The sequence below is a fragment of the Podarcis liolepis genome, assembly GCF_965112155.1.
Source record: "Podarcis liolepis genome assembly, chromosome: 1".
Classification (NCBI taxonomy): domain Eukaryota; kingdom Metazoa; phylum Chordata; class Lepidosauria; order Squamata; family Lacertidae; genus Podarcis; species Podarcis liolepis.
In genome coordinates, this window is record NC_139554.1 from 117668630 (window position 1) to 117687040 (window position 18411).

At 43.3% G+C, this 18411-nt stretch overlaps 1 protein-coding gene across 5 annotated transcripts in view; it reads left to right on the plus strand.

Annotated features, from left to right (window-relative positions):
* Positions 1–2456, plus strand: part of TLK1 (tousled like kinase 1) — a 69256-nt gene extending 66800 nt beyond the window's left edge. For all 5 annotated transcript variants that reach the window (XM_083468301.1, XM_083468303.1, XM_083468302.1 and 2 more), the window contains one exon: positions 665–2456. In XM_083468301.1, coding sequence (XP_083324427.1) covers positions 665–841 — 177 coding nt within the window. In that variant the 3' untranslated portion in view covers positions 842–2456. The remainder of the gene's footprint in view (positions 1–664) is intronic.
* Positions 2457–18411: the final 15955 nt, after the last annotated feature.

Consider the following 18411-nt stretch of genomic DNA (forward strand, 5'->3'; position numbering starts at 1 on the left):
AAGGTGAACACAACATTAATTATTAAATTTGCAAATATAATATAAGTAAGGTTCAGCAACAGAATTTTTATCTCCCTTTTCAAAGCTGGACGCTTAGTGAACAAAGCAAGAATTCTGCTGGAAGCTGGAACAATTGCACTTTCAGTTTAGTGCTAACTTTACTCTTTTTAATTTGACTGTTCAGAAATGTCTGCAGTTCACAGTGGCTGAGTACATTTCCAGATATCATTGGGCAGTTCATTTATGGTCACGCTGTCTTTATGTAATAAAAGTTTGGGAGAAAAGAGTGTATAAATTAACATCTCTAAGCATTCACATATTATCTCAGTGCCCACATCTTTGCAGATTAAACGAGAATTTGAGTGGCACAGGATGGAGGTTCAAACTGAGAATGTCTCGTGCAAATTCTGCACGAGCTAAAATCTGAACTAAATCAGAAACTTTTAGCTCATCCTTCTGACCACTATGCTAGTTCACTCTGTGGTGTTAGTGGGTATCAGATGATGAGCACATCTCCATGTTGAATCAAAAGCCCACTTAGCCACTTTCACTTTTATTTTTAGTACCTTAAAGAGCTCAGCTCCCTCACCAGAAGAGGTGATTCAGACCTCTTTTACTGTTAAGAGAATTTGCTCAATATTCCCCCCCCCCTCTCTTTCCGCAGGCATTTATCAGACGTTGCTTGGCATACCGTAAGGAGGACCGGTTTGATGTTCATCAGCTAGCTAATGATGCTTACCTACTCCCGCACATGAGAAGATCAAATTCTTCAGGAAACTTGCATATGACTGGACTGGCAGCATCTCCCACGCCGCCAATATCTAGCATTATTCCCTACTGAAGCTTCTTAAACATGGAAGGCTTGCATGATATCGTCATGTAGTTTTGCTGCAGCGGACTTTCATTTGAAAGCGTTGGATTAGTGTTTTGACACAAGTTTAACAAATGGGGTGTTCAGACTGTGGCTCTTCTACAAATGTCATTTCTAGGATTGGACTGGATCATGGTCTGTGAAGGGTACATTCATTTCAGACTCTCATATTGGAAACATTGAAGGACAGCATTACCTGTTGCCTCCAAGCAGATGTACTGTGTTTTTAAGACTGAAGAAAATGCGTGTTTTCAGGTTGCCGGGAGGGGAACACTGTAAATAGCCTTTTTAATACTTAACAACACTTTTGGTTGATACTGGAGAGCTCTAATAAGGGTAGTTTTTCATTATTTGAATAAAGAAGAAAATGAATGAAGCACGGAAGAACAGCACAGTGCCTGGACAAAAAGCTAAATAAAGAATCTTTCTTCCCAAGAAGTCAACGTTTCAAAAACCAAAGTAAAAATGAGAGACACAGCTGTGTATTGTTAATTTCTTTGGATAGAAGTGATTTAGTATTCTGGGGGCTGGGGAGAAATCTTTAAATAACTGTTACGTTGGTTGAATGACTGTATTTCCAAAGGGATAAAAATAGCATTTTAAGTAAGGTAGCAAAAGCTAGTTTGGAAACTAGTTCAATTATTTAAATGGCATTTTGATACTTAGCGGACGTGTCAACTGATAGCCGCTGCCCAGGCTTTTGAAGAGGGATCTACAAAGGCCATGTATGTAACCAAAAGCAAACAGGTCATATTCAATGTTTCTATGCAGGATAATGACAAAATTCCCTTCTAACTGTATTGTAAATTGTTGTACAGAGGTCATATTTTCAGTTTAAAAAATTTCAGCAACTTATTCCTGTACAAATGTTTAAAGTATGGCTTTTCTAATTGGATATTGTATTTTTTTTAAGTCTCATTGAAGGCGCTTTTAATTGCTGCTAAATGATGTTGCTTTTGCTTTTGCAAAAAATAAAAATAAAATAAATCAAATGACCTCCTTAAGGTGCAAGTCAACTGTACGTCCTAGAGAGACTGAAAAGTAGATAATTCATTAACAATCAAGGCATGTAAAACTGATCTGTGTTGGAACTATACAGTGCAGTTCAAGTCAGTTTCCTGAGCTGGAGCACGTTGATAATAGATGTAGAAGTTGTTTATGGTTATTCACGGTTTCTGGAAATTCTGTCTACAAGGTGGGAAGGTGTTCCTCTAAAGAGATGTTTCTTGTGGCCTGTACAGATATTTTAAAATGTGAAACATTTTCTAACTGCCTTGTACGGTAGAATCTTTTTTTCAGAATGCAGTATCTCTCCCATACAAGATTCCTTTTACTGTCACATTCATAATGCTGAATACCTGTACGTAACTTTGTCCATGTTGCAGAAAGGAAGGCTGTATTACCACAAGGTTCCCCCCCCCCCATTTAATATTGTACAGTTAAACTGTGGCTCTTGTTTCTGATGTTGCAAGCCATTTTGTTTTCATTGTACATAAGGATACATTAACTGTCTCTTCAAGATGCTGCTGAAATTGTAGAGAATGTAGCCAAAACAGTAATAAAATAATGACAGTTGGAATTTCAAGTAGTTCTCAAGTTATTGCTTTGGATTGAGAAGGGCATTTGCGATAGAACTTCGTTCGTTTTCATATCGGACCACTAAGTTCTGATCTTGGAGGCTGTCCATATATTATGTGGGAACAATGAAAAAGACACAGTACAAGTGACAAGGGCTATTATTACTTTCCCCATGTTCTACAGTGGTGATGTGTGCATTTTCTTACACTGAGATCTGTGCGTTTCAACGTCACCTGGGACTGTCCCCTTTCAGCTGACGTGCATGAGACCCACATCTCACATTATTGCAGTTGGGGACAGGAGTCTTTTGCGCAACTTCTCACTTCTAAGTACAGTCATACCTCGGGTTACAGAAGCTTCAGGTTACGTTTTTTCAGGTTACGGACCGCCAAAACCCGGAAGTACTGGAACAGGTTACTTCCATGTTTCAGGGGTTGCGCATGCGCAGAAGGGCTAAATCACACTTTGTGCATGCGCAGAAGCGCTGAATCGCAACCCATGCGTGCACAGCTGCAGGTTGCAAACGTGCATCCCGCACGGATCATGTTCACAACCCGAGCGTCCACTGTACTATGTTTGCTTGGGGGCATATAAAGAAGCCAGATGCTAGGAAATTCAGGAGAGACACAAAGGCAAAATTAAAACAGTGGCATTAGCTTCCATAAGATGAGGTGATGTCTACCAACTTGGATGGTTTTCAAAGAGGTTACACATTTACGGAGGCTGAGACTTATCACTGGGGACCAGGCATGGTCGCTACAGACTATCTTTGCATTGTTTGATTTCAGTGGACTTATAATTGCAATAAACTTTATAAACCCATGCTTGAACACCAGATCTACATCTGCATAGATCTCCCTGGCTCTAGTTCATATTGCAGTTTTGATGTTTTTGGCTGTGCGGAGATTATGAACCGGTCTTACTTGGAGCTGAATTAAGTTGCAATTTTGTTTTCTTTTGCATAAAATTTCACTTTGGCTGCATGCAGCATGCACTTCAGAATGTGCTGAAGACTTTGTAATAGGAGCAGCAACCCCAAATAGCCATTTGCCCCTTCAGTGTGTTTGTCTTTATTTTACCTACAAAAAACAAAAGCGAGGGGTTATAAATCTTTTAAAGATGTTTTACTTGAATTCACCCACTAATCTCCTGAGATGCACATGCGGTTAATTTGGAACGTGCAACCTGGACAGGTAAGGCTAAAAGGCAGAACACCGCCATCATGACTAGTAGCCATTGGTAGGCTTTACTGCCATGAATTTGTCTAATCCTCAGATAGATGCCATTTGGGCCTGGCGTTTTGTTTTGTTGGTTTTTATTTTCCCTATTAGACCACGTACTTGGTCTCTCATCACTATTTGCCTCAGTTCCTCAAACTGCCTTCCAGCAAAAGTTAGTTCAGTCTCAGGAATATGCCCTCTGTCTTCCTCTCTGAAGACTGATGCAAATATATATATATAAATTTCATTCAGCTTTTCTGCAATCTTTTCATTCTCCTTTAGCATAGTATTAGACTCATTTGTCTTCCAAGGGTCCAACCACGTCTAGCTGATCCCCTGCCACTAATATATTTAAATATTTTGTTGCTGCTGTTCTTCGATTGGCGCATTGTGCTTTTAGAAAATTCTTTCTTAGCATCGCTTATTGTCTGCTTGCATTCCTTTTGACCAAGTTTGTGTTCCATTTTCTTCGCATTTACACATGACTTCCATTTCTTGAAGGAAGACTTCTTGCCTCTAATAGCTTTCATAAATCACACTGACATCTTCTTGGCCCTGATCTGTGGTATACACTCCAGCTGAGCTTTCTACATTGTGTTTTTAAACAACTCCAAAGCATTTTGGAGCGATTTGACCATCTTGACACTGCCTTTCAACTTTTTACCAGTTCTCCCCATTTTTGAGAGGCTACTTCTTTCGAAGTCACATGCAACCATGTTTCATTTTCTTGGCAACTAACAATTTACTTGGTCCATTTAATTTTATTAGATTTAATACCATTTAATTTAATAGCACTTGGTCCATATTCCCAATTTCTTCAGCTTATATCTTGCACCAAGTCCTAGTTGCTTCTCAAGATTAATATCCAGGGTTACCAACCCTCTGGGTCTGTTCCATGGCCACCTGTTTCAAAGCACAATTGTGTAAGGTACATGGGATGCGGGTGGCGCTGTGGTCTAAACCACTGAGCCTCTTGGGCTTGCCAATCAGAAGGTAGGCGGTTTGAATCCCCAGGACGGGGTGAGCTCCCATTGCTCTGTCTCAGCTCCTGCCAACCTAGCAGTTTGAAAACACGCCAATGCAAGTAGATAAATAGGTACTGCTGCGGCGGGAAGGTAAACAGCATTTCCGTGCACTCTGGTTTCCGTCACGGTGTCCCGTTGCGCCAGAAGTGGTTTAGTCCTGCCAGCCACATGACCCGGAAAGCTGTGGACAAACACCAGCTCCCTCGGCCTAAAAGCGAGATGAGCGCCGCAACCCCATAGTTGCCTTTGACTGGACTTAACTGTCCAGGGGTCGGTGCACACCGATCCCTCTTGCTCTCCAGGCTTCGCTTCGCTGGAGAGGCGCACAGTTTTCCCTCTCTGCGCAGCGCCCCTTCAGCGAAGCAAGAGGAGAAGTGGAAGGGACTCCGCTTCTCCTGCCGCTTCGCTGAAGGGGGGCGCTGAACAGAGAGGGAGAGATTTTTCCCCCCTGTTCTCCCCCTCTAAAACAAGGTGCGTTCTATAGAGCGAAAAATACGGTATTTATCTACTTGCACTAGCGTGCTTTCAAACTGCTAGGTTGGCAGGAGCTGGGACCGAGCAATGGGAACTCACCCCGTCGCAGAGATTCAAACCGCTGACCTTCTGATTGGCAAGTCCTAGGCTCTGTGGTTTAACCCACAGCACCACCCGTGTGTTGGTCAATAGGGGGGAACAAAAAGCCCCGAGGAACAATATCCCAATACATTTATTAGAATTACAGTGCCAGAATGTCGTGAAGAAGCTTTTGAGCTCCTCGGACCTCACCAGGCAAGATGTTTTCTTACTTTATTTATTTATTTTATAGCTGCCCCATGAAATGAGTTCTCTGGGCAGCTAACAAAGAGTTCAAGAAACAGTAGGATCTTCAGGGGTGAGGAGGAAAGAGAGAGGGGGTGCTTTTTTTGTTTGCCACAAAACACAGTTCCAGCAGCATTGATGGAATTGTGGTTGCCGCCTTCTCCAAAGGCTATTGATGGTGAATTGTATAATGAGCTGAACTTCAAAGACTCGCTGGGACTACTGAATTTGTTCAGTATGCAAGTCCAGTATTCTGCTAACTGAAAAATGCCTGGACAGAGTATCTGTGTTTCTGCTTGCTCTATAAGTTTGTGAGTGAGAATGATCAGCTTCTTGTCAAGTGTTATGTTTTCAGAGCCTTCTATATAAGTGGTTGCTGGTTTTTTTTTAAAGTGATGGGGACCTCTTTTTTTAAAAAAGGTTTAAGAATTATATTATGCAAGCATGGGAGCTGGGAATTGTCAGAATAACTTGCAAGGTTGCAGACATCAAGTTGTGGCTCATCAGGTATGGGGTATTGATCCATAAAGGTGATGGCTGCATACTATAAAGGTATCACAGTACCAAGCATTGTACTCTTCTATTTAATTGTACTAACATCAACTTTCTTAAGTAAAACAGGCTTCATAATTGGAACAATCAGCAGCTTGAGTGGCAGCTCAATTAATCAGTAGAATTGGCAGTGAAATCTCTGATTAATTAAACGCTTAACAAATTTAATACTGAAATGATGCCTTTTTAAACTAATGCTTTCCCACTCAGCAGGCTTCTGTTTGTAATTAAAGTTGTCTTTAACATAATTGGAAATGAGAACCTCCGGTAGAATTTGTCTTTGGGAAAGATGATAGTGAAATGGATGTCAAAGCTGTGGTTTACTAAACCAAAAAAATCGTAAAATACTTTTCAGATAAGACCACTTATTTTTCAGCAACCTATAGCTGGCTGGAAAGAACTGTGTCCCTGAACATGTGCAGAGTACCTTTTCCAGATCGGTGGAAAATTGCAGTCAACCATTGTGTGTCTGGTAAGAGCGGGGAAAACTTTTGGCTTCAAAGGCATGATTTTCATATTCCACAGATGAAGTGTGGTATAGAAATTTAACTCACCTAGACAGAATGATCAACTTCTATAGAAAATTTATGTGATTCCACTGATGTTAACTGTGTCTGAAGCGACTTAGTGACTTGGGTTAATCAAATATCTTGAATTTCAATTGGTCGCTTATTTTTAATGTGATGCCCAATGGGAGCCAAACTAGACATGATACACATTGCATAGTTTGTCCTTTTGTCCCCTTTTGTGGTTAATTTTAACTTTATATTTCCAAACAGGTAACTGTACAGATATAAGAAATGAAACCAAGTAAGGAAAAATCAAACTGATCCCACTTCAACATTAATCCAATCACCTTGAACAGACATATAATCAAGGTGTTAATAATAATAACAAAAACCTGATAGCTTGTCAAAAGGGCAGTTTACATTAATAAATTTACATGGCAAGAACAATACATATCAGGATAAGTGGAATTTTATGATTTCCAGATCCTTGCCTAATGTGATTGGGGAATCTCTGTTACCATCTTTTTATGTTAGCAAAACTAATAACATCTGACCACACTTTAGCAACTTTTATCTGGTTCTGAGAATCCCTTTAGAGCCCTTAGTTTTGCATTAATCTCTCTGTTAAATGCTAGGTACCATACTTGGTGGCACCAATATTCCAGAGTTTCCCTCGTCAGTTCCTTCAGTCATTTTTATTCCAACTGTCATCAGCAAAAAGCTTAGCTATCTGTTTCTGAGTTTGGGGTTGAGTTGAGGTCCATCAAGGCTAGCTGTGGGTTTTTGTCCACAGACTGCTATATAACCTCCTAAGGTAAAGGTAAAGGGACCCCTGACCATTAGGTCCAGTTGTGACCAACTCTGGGGTTGCGGCACTAATCTCGCTTTATTGGCCGAGGGAGCTGGCGTACAGCTTCCAGGTCATGTGGCCAGCATGACTAAGCCGCTTCTGGCGAAACCAGAGCAGCACACGGAAACACCGTTTACCTTCCCGCTGGAGTGGTACCTATTTATCTACTTGCACTTTTTGGCGTGCTTTTGAACTGCTAGGTTGGCAGGAGCAGGGACCGAGCAACGGGAGCTCACCCCATCGCGGGGATTCGAACCGCTGACCTGCTGATCGGCAAGTCCTAGGCTCTGTGGTTTAACCCACAGCGCCACCCGCGTCCCAATATAACCTCCTAGTTTTCACCAAATGCACAATTCCAGAAATGGTGAGCCCATGGGCAGGACCACCACATATGGTGATAGGTACCAAGTTCTCCAGTATAGCACTGGAACTCATTAAATACAACCATGTGGTATATGTGCTATCTTTAGCATAGATTATTTGACCGGGGTTGATGCTGTTTATACAACTGATTTATTCCACAAATTAACTGGGTCAACTTCCTCAGTTTATATACCCCAATAACTCTTGTTCCCAATCACACTCCCTTACCATTTAAGAACAGGCGCACCCCAAACTGTTGTCCAGTAATACAGTATACAGTTTGGAAAACATACCCTTTGATTTCAGCAAAAAAAATTTGTGATCCAAAAGGGGTCCACTGTTTTGTGGGCTTGATCACTATTTTAGGATGCACAAAAAGGTTGTGTGCCTGCTTCTTTGTTGTTGTTGTTTAGTCATTTAGTCGTGTCCGACTCTTCATGACCCCATGGACCAGAGCATGCCAGGCACTCCTGTCTTCCACTGCCTCCCACAGTTTGGTCAAACTCATGCTGGTAGCTTCGAGAACACTATCAAAAAATCTCGTCCTCTGTCATCCCCTTTTCCTTGTGCCCTCACATCAGGGTCTTTTCCAGGGAGTCTTCTCTTCTCATGAGGTGGCCAAAGTATTGGAGCCTCAGCTTCACAATCTGTCCTTCCAGTGAGCACTCAGGGCTGATTTCCTTAAGAATGGATAGGTTTGACCTTCTTGCAGTCCATGGGACTCTCAAGAGTCTCCTCCAACACCATAATTCAAAAGCATCAATTCTTCAGCGATCCAAATGATATTGCCTAGAATTGGTTGCAGTTCTGGACTCCTATGTTTCCAGCATTTCACCAACGTGTTTGTAAATCGGTTCTCTGTCATTTTCTGCATTTGCAGTGTAGCAGATGTCTTACTTAGCACAATAGGAGTCCTCCTGTCAATTTATTCTCCTTCTGTATCCACCTTCTATGTGAACTATCTAAACAGAGAGATGTTAGATAATAACATTGATTAGCTTTATACAATGCTTCCAAGTCTCGATTGCCCTAAATTTGTGGGAGTTTGGTTCAGTGGGAACAGAACATACGCAATGTAAAGACAAAATAATAAATTCTGTTAAAATGTTTGCAGGTCTGTGCTTGTAAACATGCAATAATATATTCATTCAACTGTTTTCTGACTGTAAACTGTCTCTCCAGGGTGTGGCAATCATCCCATTTGTGGCTATGAAGAAGAAAGCATTATTATTATTTTTTACCTGATTTGTACATCAAACGATTCAGAAAATGGGTTTATTTTGGAGTACCTGTCCTATCGGCTTCCTCTGCTTTCTGTGGGTCTTGGAGAAGACTGTACAGTGGTACCTCTGGTTAAGAACTTAATTCATTCTGGAGGTCCGTTCTTAACCTGAAACTGTTCTGGACTTGAGGTACCACTTTAGCTAATGGGGCCTCCCGCTGCTGCCGCGCCGCCACCACACAATTTCTGTTCTCATCCTGAAGCAAAGTTCTTAACCTGAAGCACTACTTCTGGGTTTGCGGTGTGTGTAACCTGAAGCGTATGTAACCCGAGGTACCACTATATTCACATTACGAGAGAGAGAGACTCAAACTGGGGAAGCTTTTTCTATCCCCCCAAAATGGGGTGCTACTTTCTGTGCCTTCCAACCACTAAGCAATGCCGCTAGATTTGAGCTCTATTGAATTTCTACTTAGTGCATGATCTAGGATTTGTATTTTGATCTGGACTATGGCATGCATGTTTGCTGCTGAAAAATCATTCTCACCACCACCACATGCCCCCAATAGTGATGTTTCTGTTAAGCTCTAGCTTGGTTCATATAAAAACGACCATATTTCACTGGATTTTTGTTCTTTGCCTAATAAACAACCTGCGAGCTTTGTTTACAGCTGGATGGAATTGGTTGCATTTTTTACTTTTATAGAAAAAATAAGTGTATTATGGCTGCAGGATTAGGGGCAACCTAAGATCTGCCTCGGGACATGGGTGGCGCTGTGGGTTAAACCACTAAGCCTAGGGCTTGCCGATCAGATGATCAGCGGTTCGAATCCCTGCAATGGGGTGAGCTCCCGTTGCTCGGTCCCTGCTTCTGCCAACCTAGCAGTTAGAAAGCACAAAGTGCAAGTAGATAAATAGGTACCGCTCTGGTGGGAAGGTAAATGGCATTTCCGTGTGCTGCTGTGGTTCGCCAGAAGCGGCTTAGTCATGCTGGCCACATGACCCGGAAGCTGTACGACGGCTCCCTTGGCCAATAAAGCAAGTGCCGCAACCCCAGAGTCGGCTGCGACTGGACCTAATGGTCAGGGGCCCCTTTACCTTTACCTTTAAGATCTGCCTCACCTAGTTGAGCGATAGCCAACATGATGCTCTCTAGATGTCGTTGGACCTCAGCTTCCATCAGCTCTTGCCCACATGCCCAATGGTCAGGAATTATTTGAGTTCCTTACTTCTGCCCTCATCTAATCGAGACTGCATCATACGATTTCTGTGTTCAACACCAAATCTGATCTCCCCTTCACTTTATCTCTCCCCCTATCCTACCCTCATCTTGTCATCCGGCCACATGAAGAGTTCTGTGGTCTCAAGAGTTTGCTAGCTTTTGTCAGGACAACGGGGAGGACGAAGAGTATCCCGGCGAGGTGTGTAGCTGGAATTGGGACACACCGGGGCAAGCTGGGGATGGGGAAGGAGAGGTTGGTGTAGGACAGGCATCCCCAAACTCGGCCCTCCAGCTGTTTGGGGACTACAACTCCCATCATCCCTAGCTAACAGTGGTCAGGGGTGATGGGAACTGTAGTCCCAAAACAGCTGGAGGGCCGAGTTTGGGAGTGCCTGGTGTAGGAAGTACTCCCAGGGAGACAGAGGATGGCAAGGGGATGGGGTTCAGTGCACAGGAACCAGAGGACCCACCGCTAGGGTTAGAGGGGCGCCTATTTCCACAAACACAGCAGGCTCTGAGGTGTAGGGAACAGTAAGAGGGATACTCTAGGAGGCTGAGGCAGGCAAGGGCCCACAGCTCAGCTCCCTAGCTGGCCAGGTGGAGCTCGCTATCTCTGGGAGGAGGGGTGTGATTCCTCAGCTGGAGTAGACTTGGAGCAGGTGAGGGTCACTTGCCTCATCAGGCCCAGGTGTTGCAATCAGCCTGCAAAGTCCAACAGGGAAGCAGAGCTGAGGGGCTGTGTCTCCTCAACTGCTCATGTTGATGGGCCTCAGCTTGTAAGATCTCTGCGGGACTAGACTTTGGATCCGTGGCTCGACCCTGGACTGGGGACTTGGCCTACTGACTTGCCACCAGGTAAGCCAGGGTTTCAGGACAGTTTGGTTGCTCCTACGAAGCCCGACCGTAGGTTTTGAAATAATCCTCAAATTGTTTAGTGCAGAAGAGGCCTGTCTGTTTGGTGTTCCTGTTGGGTACGTTCTGCATAATAATTTCGCAACCCTGCAGCTGGAGGGCAGTTAAGAGACCTGGCAAACCTTCTGACATAACGCAGCTTTGGAAAAAGATCCAAGCCACTGGTTGATTCAGGCAATTGAACAAAACATGCTTAAGTAGGTACACGCATGGAAAACTCATGATGTCATGGAGGAAGCCTTGCCAACAAATCTTCAGAGATGCCTCCTTCATGCTCGGTTGGAGCCTGTGGTGAAATAATCTTTAGCAGTCTGATGGTGGGACGTTTTTTTGTTGGCACCTGTCTGTCTCAGGAGACAATGGAGAAGTGTGTCTTTGCAGGGTGGGGTCAGATTGTTGGAAGGCTGCAGCTCCTGTTGTGGCTGTACAGACATGTTTAGTTGCAGCTGGGGCAGATGAAGGCGTCCGGTTGTGTTACTGCAGATGCACCTTGGCATTTCCTGCATTTTCATGAGGTCTGATGACCCTTCCAACTCTACCATTCTCTGATTCCACATGGAAGGCTCACACAAGGAGCAGGTTGTCTTCAATTAACAATACAGTGGTACCTCGGGTTAAGTACTTAATTAGTTCTGGAGCTCCGTTCTTAACCTGAAACTGTTCTTAACCTGAAGCACCACTTTAGCTAATGGGGCCTCCTGCTGCCGCCGCACCGCCGGAGCACGATTTCTGTTCTCATCCTGAAGCAAAGTTCTTAACCTGAAGCACTATTTCTGGGTTAGCGGGGTCTGTAACCTGAAGCGTATGTAACCCGAGGTACCACTGTAATAATAAATTTTATTTATACCCCGCCCTCCCTGGCCAAAGCCGGGCTCAGGGCAGCTAACACCAATAAAATTACAATAAAAACATAATAGAAGAAAATAATAATAAAGCAATTTAAAATACAGGTTAAAATGCAATTTTAAATGCAGCCTCATTTTAAAAGTAGCCCATAGGTCAAAACCGTAAGGGGAGGGAAACATAGGGGTCAGACTGAGTCCAAGCCAAAGGCCAGGTGGAACAGCTCTGTCTTGCAGGCCCTGCAGAAAGATGTCAAGCCCCACAGGGCCCTAGTCTCTTGTGACAGAGCATTCCACCAATTCGGGGCCAGTACTGAAAAGGCCCTGGCCCTAGTTGAGATCAATCTAACCACCTTGCAACTTGGGACCTCCAAAGTGCTGTCATTTGTGGACCTTAAGATCCTCCACGGGGCATACCAGGAGAGGCAGTCCCGTAGGTCCGTGGGTCCTAGGCCGCATAGGGCTTTAAAGTTCAAAACCAGCACCTTAAACCTGACCCTGTACTCCACCGGGAGCCATTTGGGGTTCAGTACGTATTATTACACAGGGAAGTCCAGGAGCTAAAGGGGTTTAGCTCCAGTTGCACTGGAGACGTGGTTGGGTGTCTTTGTAATCTCTCTCTCAGTTACAAATAACCAAGCAGTGCATACCAGGAGCAAATAGGCATGGCTAAAGGGCCCTGCAAATCTGCCAGAGTTGCATCAGGTTCCCAGAATGTGTCCCCCATCCTCTGCCAGCACAATATGCTTCCGCTTCCGCCAATCCAAACTCTCTTTCCAAACTGCAAAAGTGGGCTTCAAGTTGTTTCTCTGCCCCTCACGCTGGTTGCTCCTGTTGTAAACAAAAACTGCCCTTTTCCTTTATGGGGTATCCAAGAGCCCATTTAGAGTCCTTACATAGGTTCCCTATTGGTAGGAGAAAGTAACAGAGGCCAACCGGAGAATATTGAGAAGCAAAGCAGCTAGTAAGCTTGATCTTTATTGATCTGTTGCAACAGGGTGCTCCCCTCACACGCAGGAGGAGGAGGAGGACCTAGAAAAATGGCGTGCAAGGCCTTATAAAGACTTTTGAAATTGCCACCCTGTAGATCAAGACCACCCCCAGAAACATCATACATACATCACAGAAGGGGTGTAACCTAAGACCACCCCTCAGATACATCATACCTACATCACAAAAAGGCGGTCTAAAACAGAAAATTTGAATGTTGTTTTTCTCCTGTCCTTATTTATCTCCTGTCTGGCAGGTTACTTGATTGGATTGCCTGGGAGCCTGGCCATTCTTTTGTAGTGATAAATACTTAATTCCTGGGCCAGGTCACAGGCTCACACCCTATTCAAACACAGACATACCCTTAAGACAGGATTTGTGAAGGAAAAGACAATGGGGAGGCTTTTCCATTTTGACCTTGCAGAGAAAACATTTGCTCAGTTTAGGAATCAAAATGGCTTCAGGTCGGTCTTCCTGTGCTGATCTATGTACGTGCGGTTATGGACATTACTATATATCTAAGACCATAAAATTCCTATCACACTCCTTTCTGAACTCTGATAGGCATCATATTTCAAATACAGAAAAAAGTTCCTGTATCATCATCTCTTGTTGACGAAACAACAACCATCACAGGCAATATTGACTGCACAGATGCACTTATGCAGTCCCAACCTCAGCACCGTCCTAAGTAAGTCTATGGTCCTGTAATATTAAAGGTAAAGGTAAAGGGACCCCTGACCATCAGGTCCAGTCGTGACCAACTCTGGGGTTGTGGCGCACATCTCACTTTATTGGCCACAGCGCCACCCACATCCCTCCCTGTAACATTATCTTTCTCGAATTATCTTTCGAGCTTGTATAACAATGGTCCCACACAAATGCCTAGATTGGCAGGGAACTTGTCTGGTAGTATGCAAATCCGTCCCCTACCCCTCTTCCAAGCATCTGCCCTCTTGTAACTGGGCTACAACGAAAGCAAAACATTTCACCCATCCTTTCGTGTTGGGGACCGTGGGTCTCTAAAGCCATTAAACTCCTTAATTTGCATAAATAAAAACATTATAATATATCGAAATAATAGACGAAATAATAGAGAATGATGACTCGTTCTCTATAGTTAAATGAAAAATAGGCTGGGCCAAGCAGCTGCATTTAAAGGCAATTGCATTTCAAAAAGTTTATTTATGTTGCCATTATTGACAAAACATAATAGGTGATATTAAGTGGTTCTGCAGGATATGTGGTTCTACGGGACAATAGCGGCTTCCCTTTTATGTCACCAGTGAGGAGCCACACAATACTTAATAAAATTAATAACAAACCCTTCAGTGAGTACACAGTAGTAATTAATTGGATAAGGGTAGGGGAAAATTAATTGTGCCATTAATTTATGCAAAACATTCAGCTTGGCATACATTAATTGCACAATTAATTTTATTCCTAAGCTCTTCCAATTAATTACTAAGCATGCTTGTTGAATGTTTTATTATTAATAATATTAAATATTGTGCTGCACATAATTGATAAGACAAAAGAAAAGTAATTTTTTAAAAAAGAAATAACATAGTTGCACAGGGAGAGTTAATGACGGGGATGTTCTGATACAATGCCCACTGTTCTGCTCTTTTCCGTTATGTAATGAATGCTTTCTTAGGGATAAGACGAAGGCTATATCAAAAATTCATCTTGAATATATTTCAGGTTATAATGGTTTCTGTGTAGAAGAGCATTGTGTAACTCGGTCTTTCCTAACCTGGTGAGAGCCAGTGTGGTGTAGTGGTTAAGAGAGGTAGTCACGTAATCTGGGTAACCGGGTTCGCGTCTCTGCTCCTCCACATGCAGCTGCTGGGTGACCTTGGGCCAGTCACACTTCTCTGAAGTCTCTCAGCCCCACTCACCTCACAGAGTGTTTGTTGTGGGGGAGTAAGGGAAAGGAGATTGTTAGCCGCTTTGAGACTCCTGAAGGGGAGTGAAAGGCGGGATATCAAATCCAAACTCTTCTTCTTCTTCTTCTGGTGCCCTCCAAATGTTGTTTTGGACTACAAATCCCGTTATGTAAGTAAATACTACTTTTATATATTCACAAAACAATGTCATTTTAAGTTGCAATACCAGGGAAAATCCAGTCTGCCTCAAACAAATCCTGGATTATTGTTTCTAGAAGGTTAAAACAACCTTGTCTTAGTAAAGGTAAAGGGACCCCTGACCATTAGGTCCAGTCGTGACCGACTCTGGGGTTGCGGCGCTCATCTCACTTTATTGGCCGAGGGAGCCAGCGTTTGTCCGCAGACAGCTTCCGGGTCATGTGGCCAGCATGACTAAGCCGCTTCTGACGAACCAGAGCAGCACACAGAAACGCAGTTTACCTTCCCGCTGGAGCTGTACCTATTTATCTACTTGCACTTTGATGTGCTTTCGAACTACTAGGTGGGCAGGAGCTGGGACCAAGCGACGGGAGCTCACCCCGTCATGGGGATTCGAACTGCTGACCTTCTGATCGGCAAGTCGTAGGCTCTGTGGTTTAACCCACAGCGCCACCCGCGTCCCTTAACCTTGTCTTAGCTTCCAAATTTAAGCTGCCGAACATGGGCAAGGAAGGATAATAACTAGACAATATATTCTCTCCTACTGTAGCTAAATTCATTCCTACAAAGGGGCTGATGGGAGTTGTATTCTGGAGGACACCATGTTAGGGAAGCCTTGCATAACAGGTTCTGTGTTCTTTCTATGGCATTTAGGCTGCAATCCTATGCACACTTACCTGGGTGTAGGTAACTCAGTGGGGCTGATGCATGAAGGATCGCATGGTTAGTCACTTGGCTTCCAAATACAGTCAAACTTCAGTTCCCAAACGCCTCTGTTATCGTACATTTCGGCTCCCGAACTCCGAAAACCCGGAAGTAAATGCTCCAGATTTCGAATGTTTTTTGGAACCTGAACATCAGATGCTGCTTCTGATGGAGTGCAAGAAGCTTTTGCAATCTCGGTTGTCAAACGTATCAGAAGTCGAACGGTTTTCCGGAACGGATTATGTTCGACAACCGAGGTTACAAATGCCTTGGTGCAGAATAATCTCTGCAAACTGTAAGCAAAGGCCATTTTTGCCTAATCAGCCTGTCCGATAAATTGGTATGCTTTTAAAGTATCTGGCTTAAATCATTGGGGTGCAAATGTTTACGGATCCAGAATTGGCCTCCACAGTCACTTACGGACTCATTGTTAAAACCGTGTTTATGGAAGACAATCGTACTCCGCTACGAGTGATCGCTAAAGGAGAAGGAGGAGGAGGAGGAGGAGGAGGAGGAGGAGGAGATGAAGAAGAAGAAGAAGAAGAAGAAGAAGAAGAAGAAGAAGAAGAAGAAGAAGAAGAAGAAGAAGAAGAAGAAGAAGAAGAAGAAGAAGAAAGACATGTTCCCCCTGTTGTAGCTCACCTGAGGTGTACTTGCAGGAGACTTTCAGAAGTTATCTTGTTGGAAGATTAGACTGATATGGAGGGAAATCAATCCTTCAGCCACCCAGGTCTCAGGCCACGAAGGACTTCTTAAGTAAGCATTAGCACTTTTCAGAGACAAAACTAGATGTTGTCTTTGCTGTGTAGCTTGGAATGGGACATCTGTTTCTTAAAAGCTCAGTAGATCTGACAAGCCAGAAGTCTGTCCAGTCCTTTGGCATTATTATTTATTAGTATTAGCATTAATATTATAGATGTATGATATGTCTACCTTGCCCTTCTTCCCAAAGGAGTTTTAAATTGCATTTGGGAGGCCCTTGTTAGCATAGAAAGGTGACAGAACCGAGTTCTTAACCTGAAACTGTTCTTAACCTGAGGTACCACTTTAGCTAATGGGGCCTCCTGCTGCCGCTGCACTGCCGCCGCACAATTTCTGTTCTTATCCTGAAGCAAAGTTTATAACCTGAGGTACTATTTCTGGGTTAGGAGAGTCTGTAACCTGAAGCGTCTCTAACATGAGATACCACTGTATTTATAAAAGCACTTTTTATGATTCAGACCACAACAGAGGCAAAGGATTAACCTTCCCACAAGCCACGATTCCAATAATGCTCACCCCATCCTGCTGCGATGGCTGTTTCATTTTTTAATAAGCAGCAAAAACGAAGAGTATGTTTACTTTGGCCTCGAAGTGTACCTAGAAATGGACCAGGCAACAGTGCCGCTGTTGAATGAAGCACTGACAATATATACAGTGGTACCTTGGTTTTCAAATGCCTTGGTACTCAAACAACTTGGAACCCAAACACTGCAAACCCGCAAGTAAGTGTTCCGGTTTGCAAACTTTTTCTGGAAGTCGAATGTGCTCCATTTTGAGTGTTACGCTTCCAATTCGAGTGTTACACTGAAGTCTTTGTGTTTTTGCTATTTATTTTGTGTTTTTGTTTTTGCGGCTCTTTTTGTTTTGTTTTTGTGACTGTGTGGAACCCAGTTCAGCTACTGATTGATTGATTGTGTGGCTGCAATACATGGTTTATTGCTTTCATTTTATGGATCAATGGTCTCGTTAGATAGTAAAATTCATGTTAAATTGCTGCTTTAGGGGTTGTTTTTAAAAGTCTGGAACGGATTAATCCGTTTTTCATTACTTTCTATGGGAAAGCGCGCCTTGGTTTTTTGGAATGCTTTGGTTTTGGAACGGACTTCCGGAACAGATTAAGTGTGAGAACCAAGGTGCCACTATATTCCCATTTACTGGTCCCAGTTAGCAGTGCTAGTTTTAAAACTAAATGTCAGTTACCATGGCAGCCCCACAAATAATGCATTACAGTAGTCTAACAAGGAGGTTACTAAAATATACATAACTTGAGGCTCAGTTCTCAGTCCAGCTGTGGTGCACCTAGAAATTTATTCGGATTGTTCAGCCGTGAATGCAAATGACTACCTCTTTCAAACAACAAGCGTTGTCAGATGGAGGGATTTGCTTGCTAGAGGACATTGTTGACTCATCTGTGAGTCCCCTATATGCACAACATTTCCAGAACTGCTCTCTCTATCGTTTGGATTTATAGAGCGGGACTTTCTACCCTACGAGGTAAGTTTTTAAAATCTTAACAATAAGCTCTGTGTGGTGGGGGCTGAGGGAAGAAAAGGCCTCCAATATTTAGAAACTAATCCTCTGGTAAGAGGGAGATTTCAATTGTCTGTTTATATAAATACCGCAGCATGTTAAACCTGGCAAATTATTCTAATTAGTGGCTTTTATGCTTTCAGCCTTTGTATCGTGGAGTGCGAGGCATTTTAAATCCATTATTTGTTTGCGCAGCAGCCGCACATGACAACAGATCCCAGGGAAACAGTCCATTAATGACAGCAGGTAGAGGTTCCCCCCTCGCTAGACCTCCAGAGCTATTTGTTAAGGAGCCTCACTTAGCGCCATTCCACTGGCGGCTAAACAAGCTGTCTCTAAATCCCTTCAGAAATCTTATCGGTGCCCATCAAAC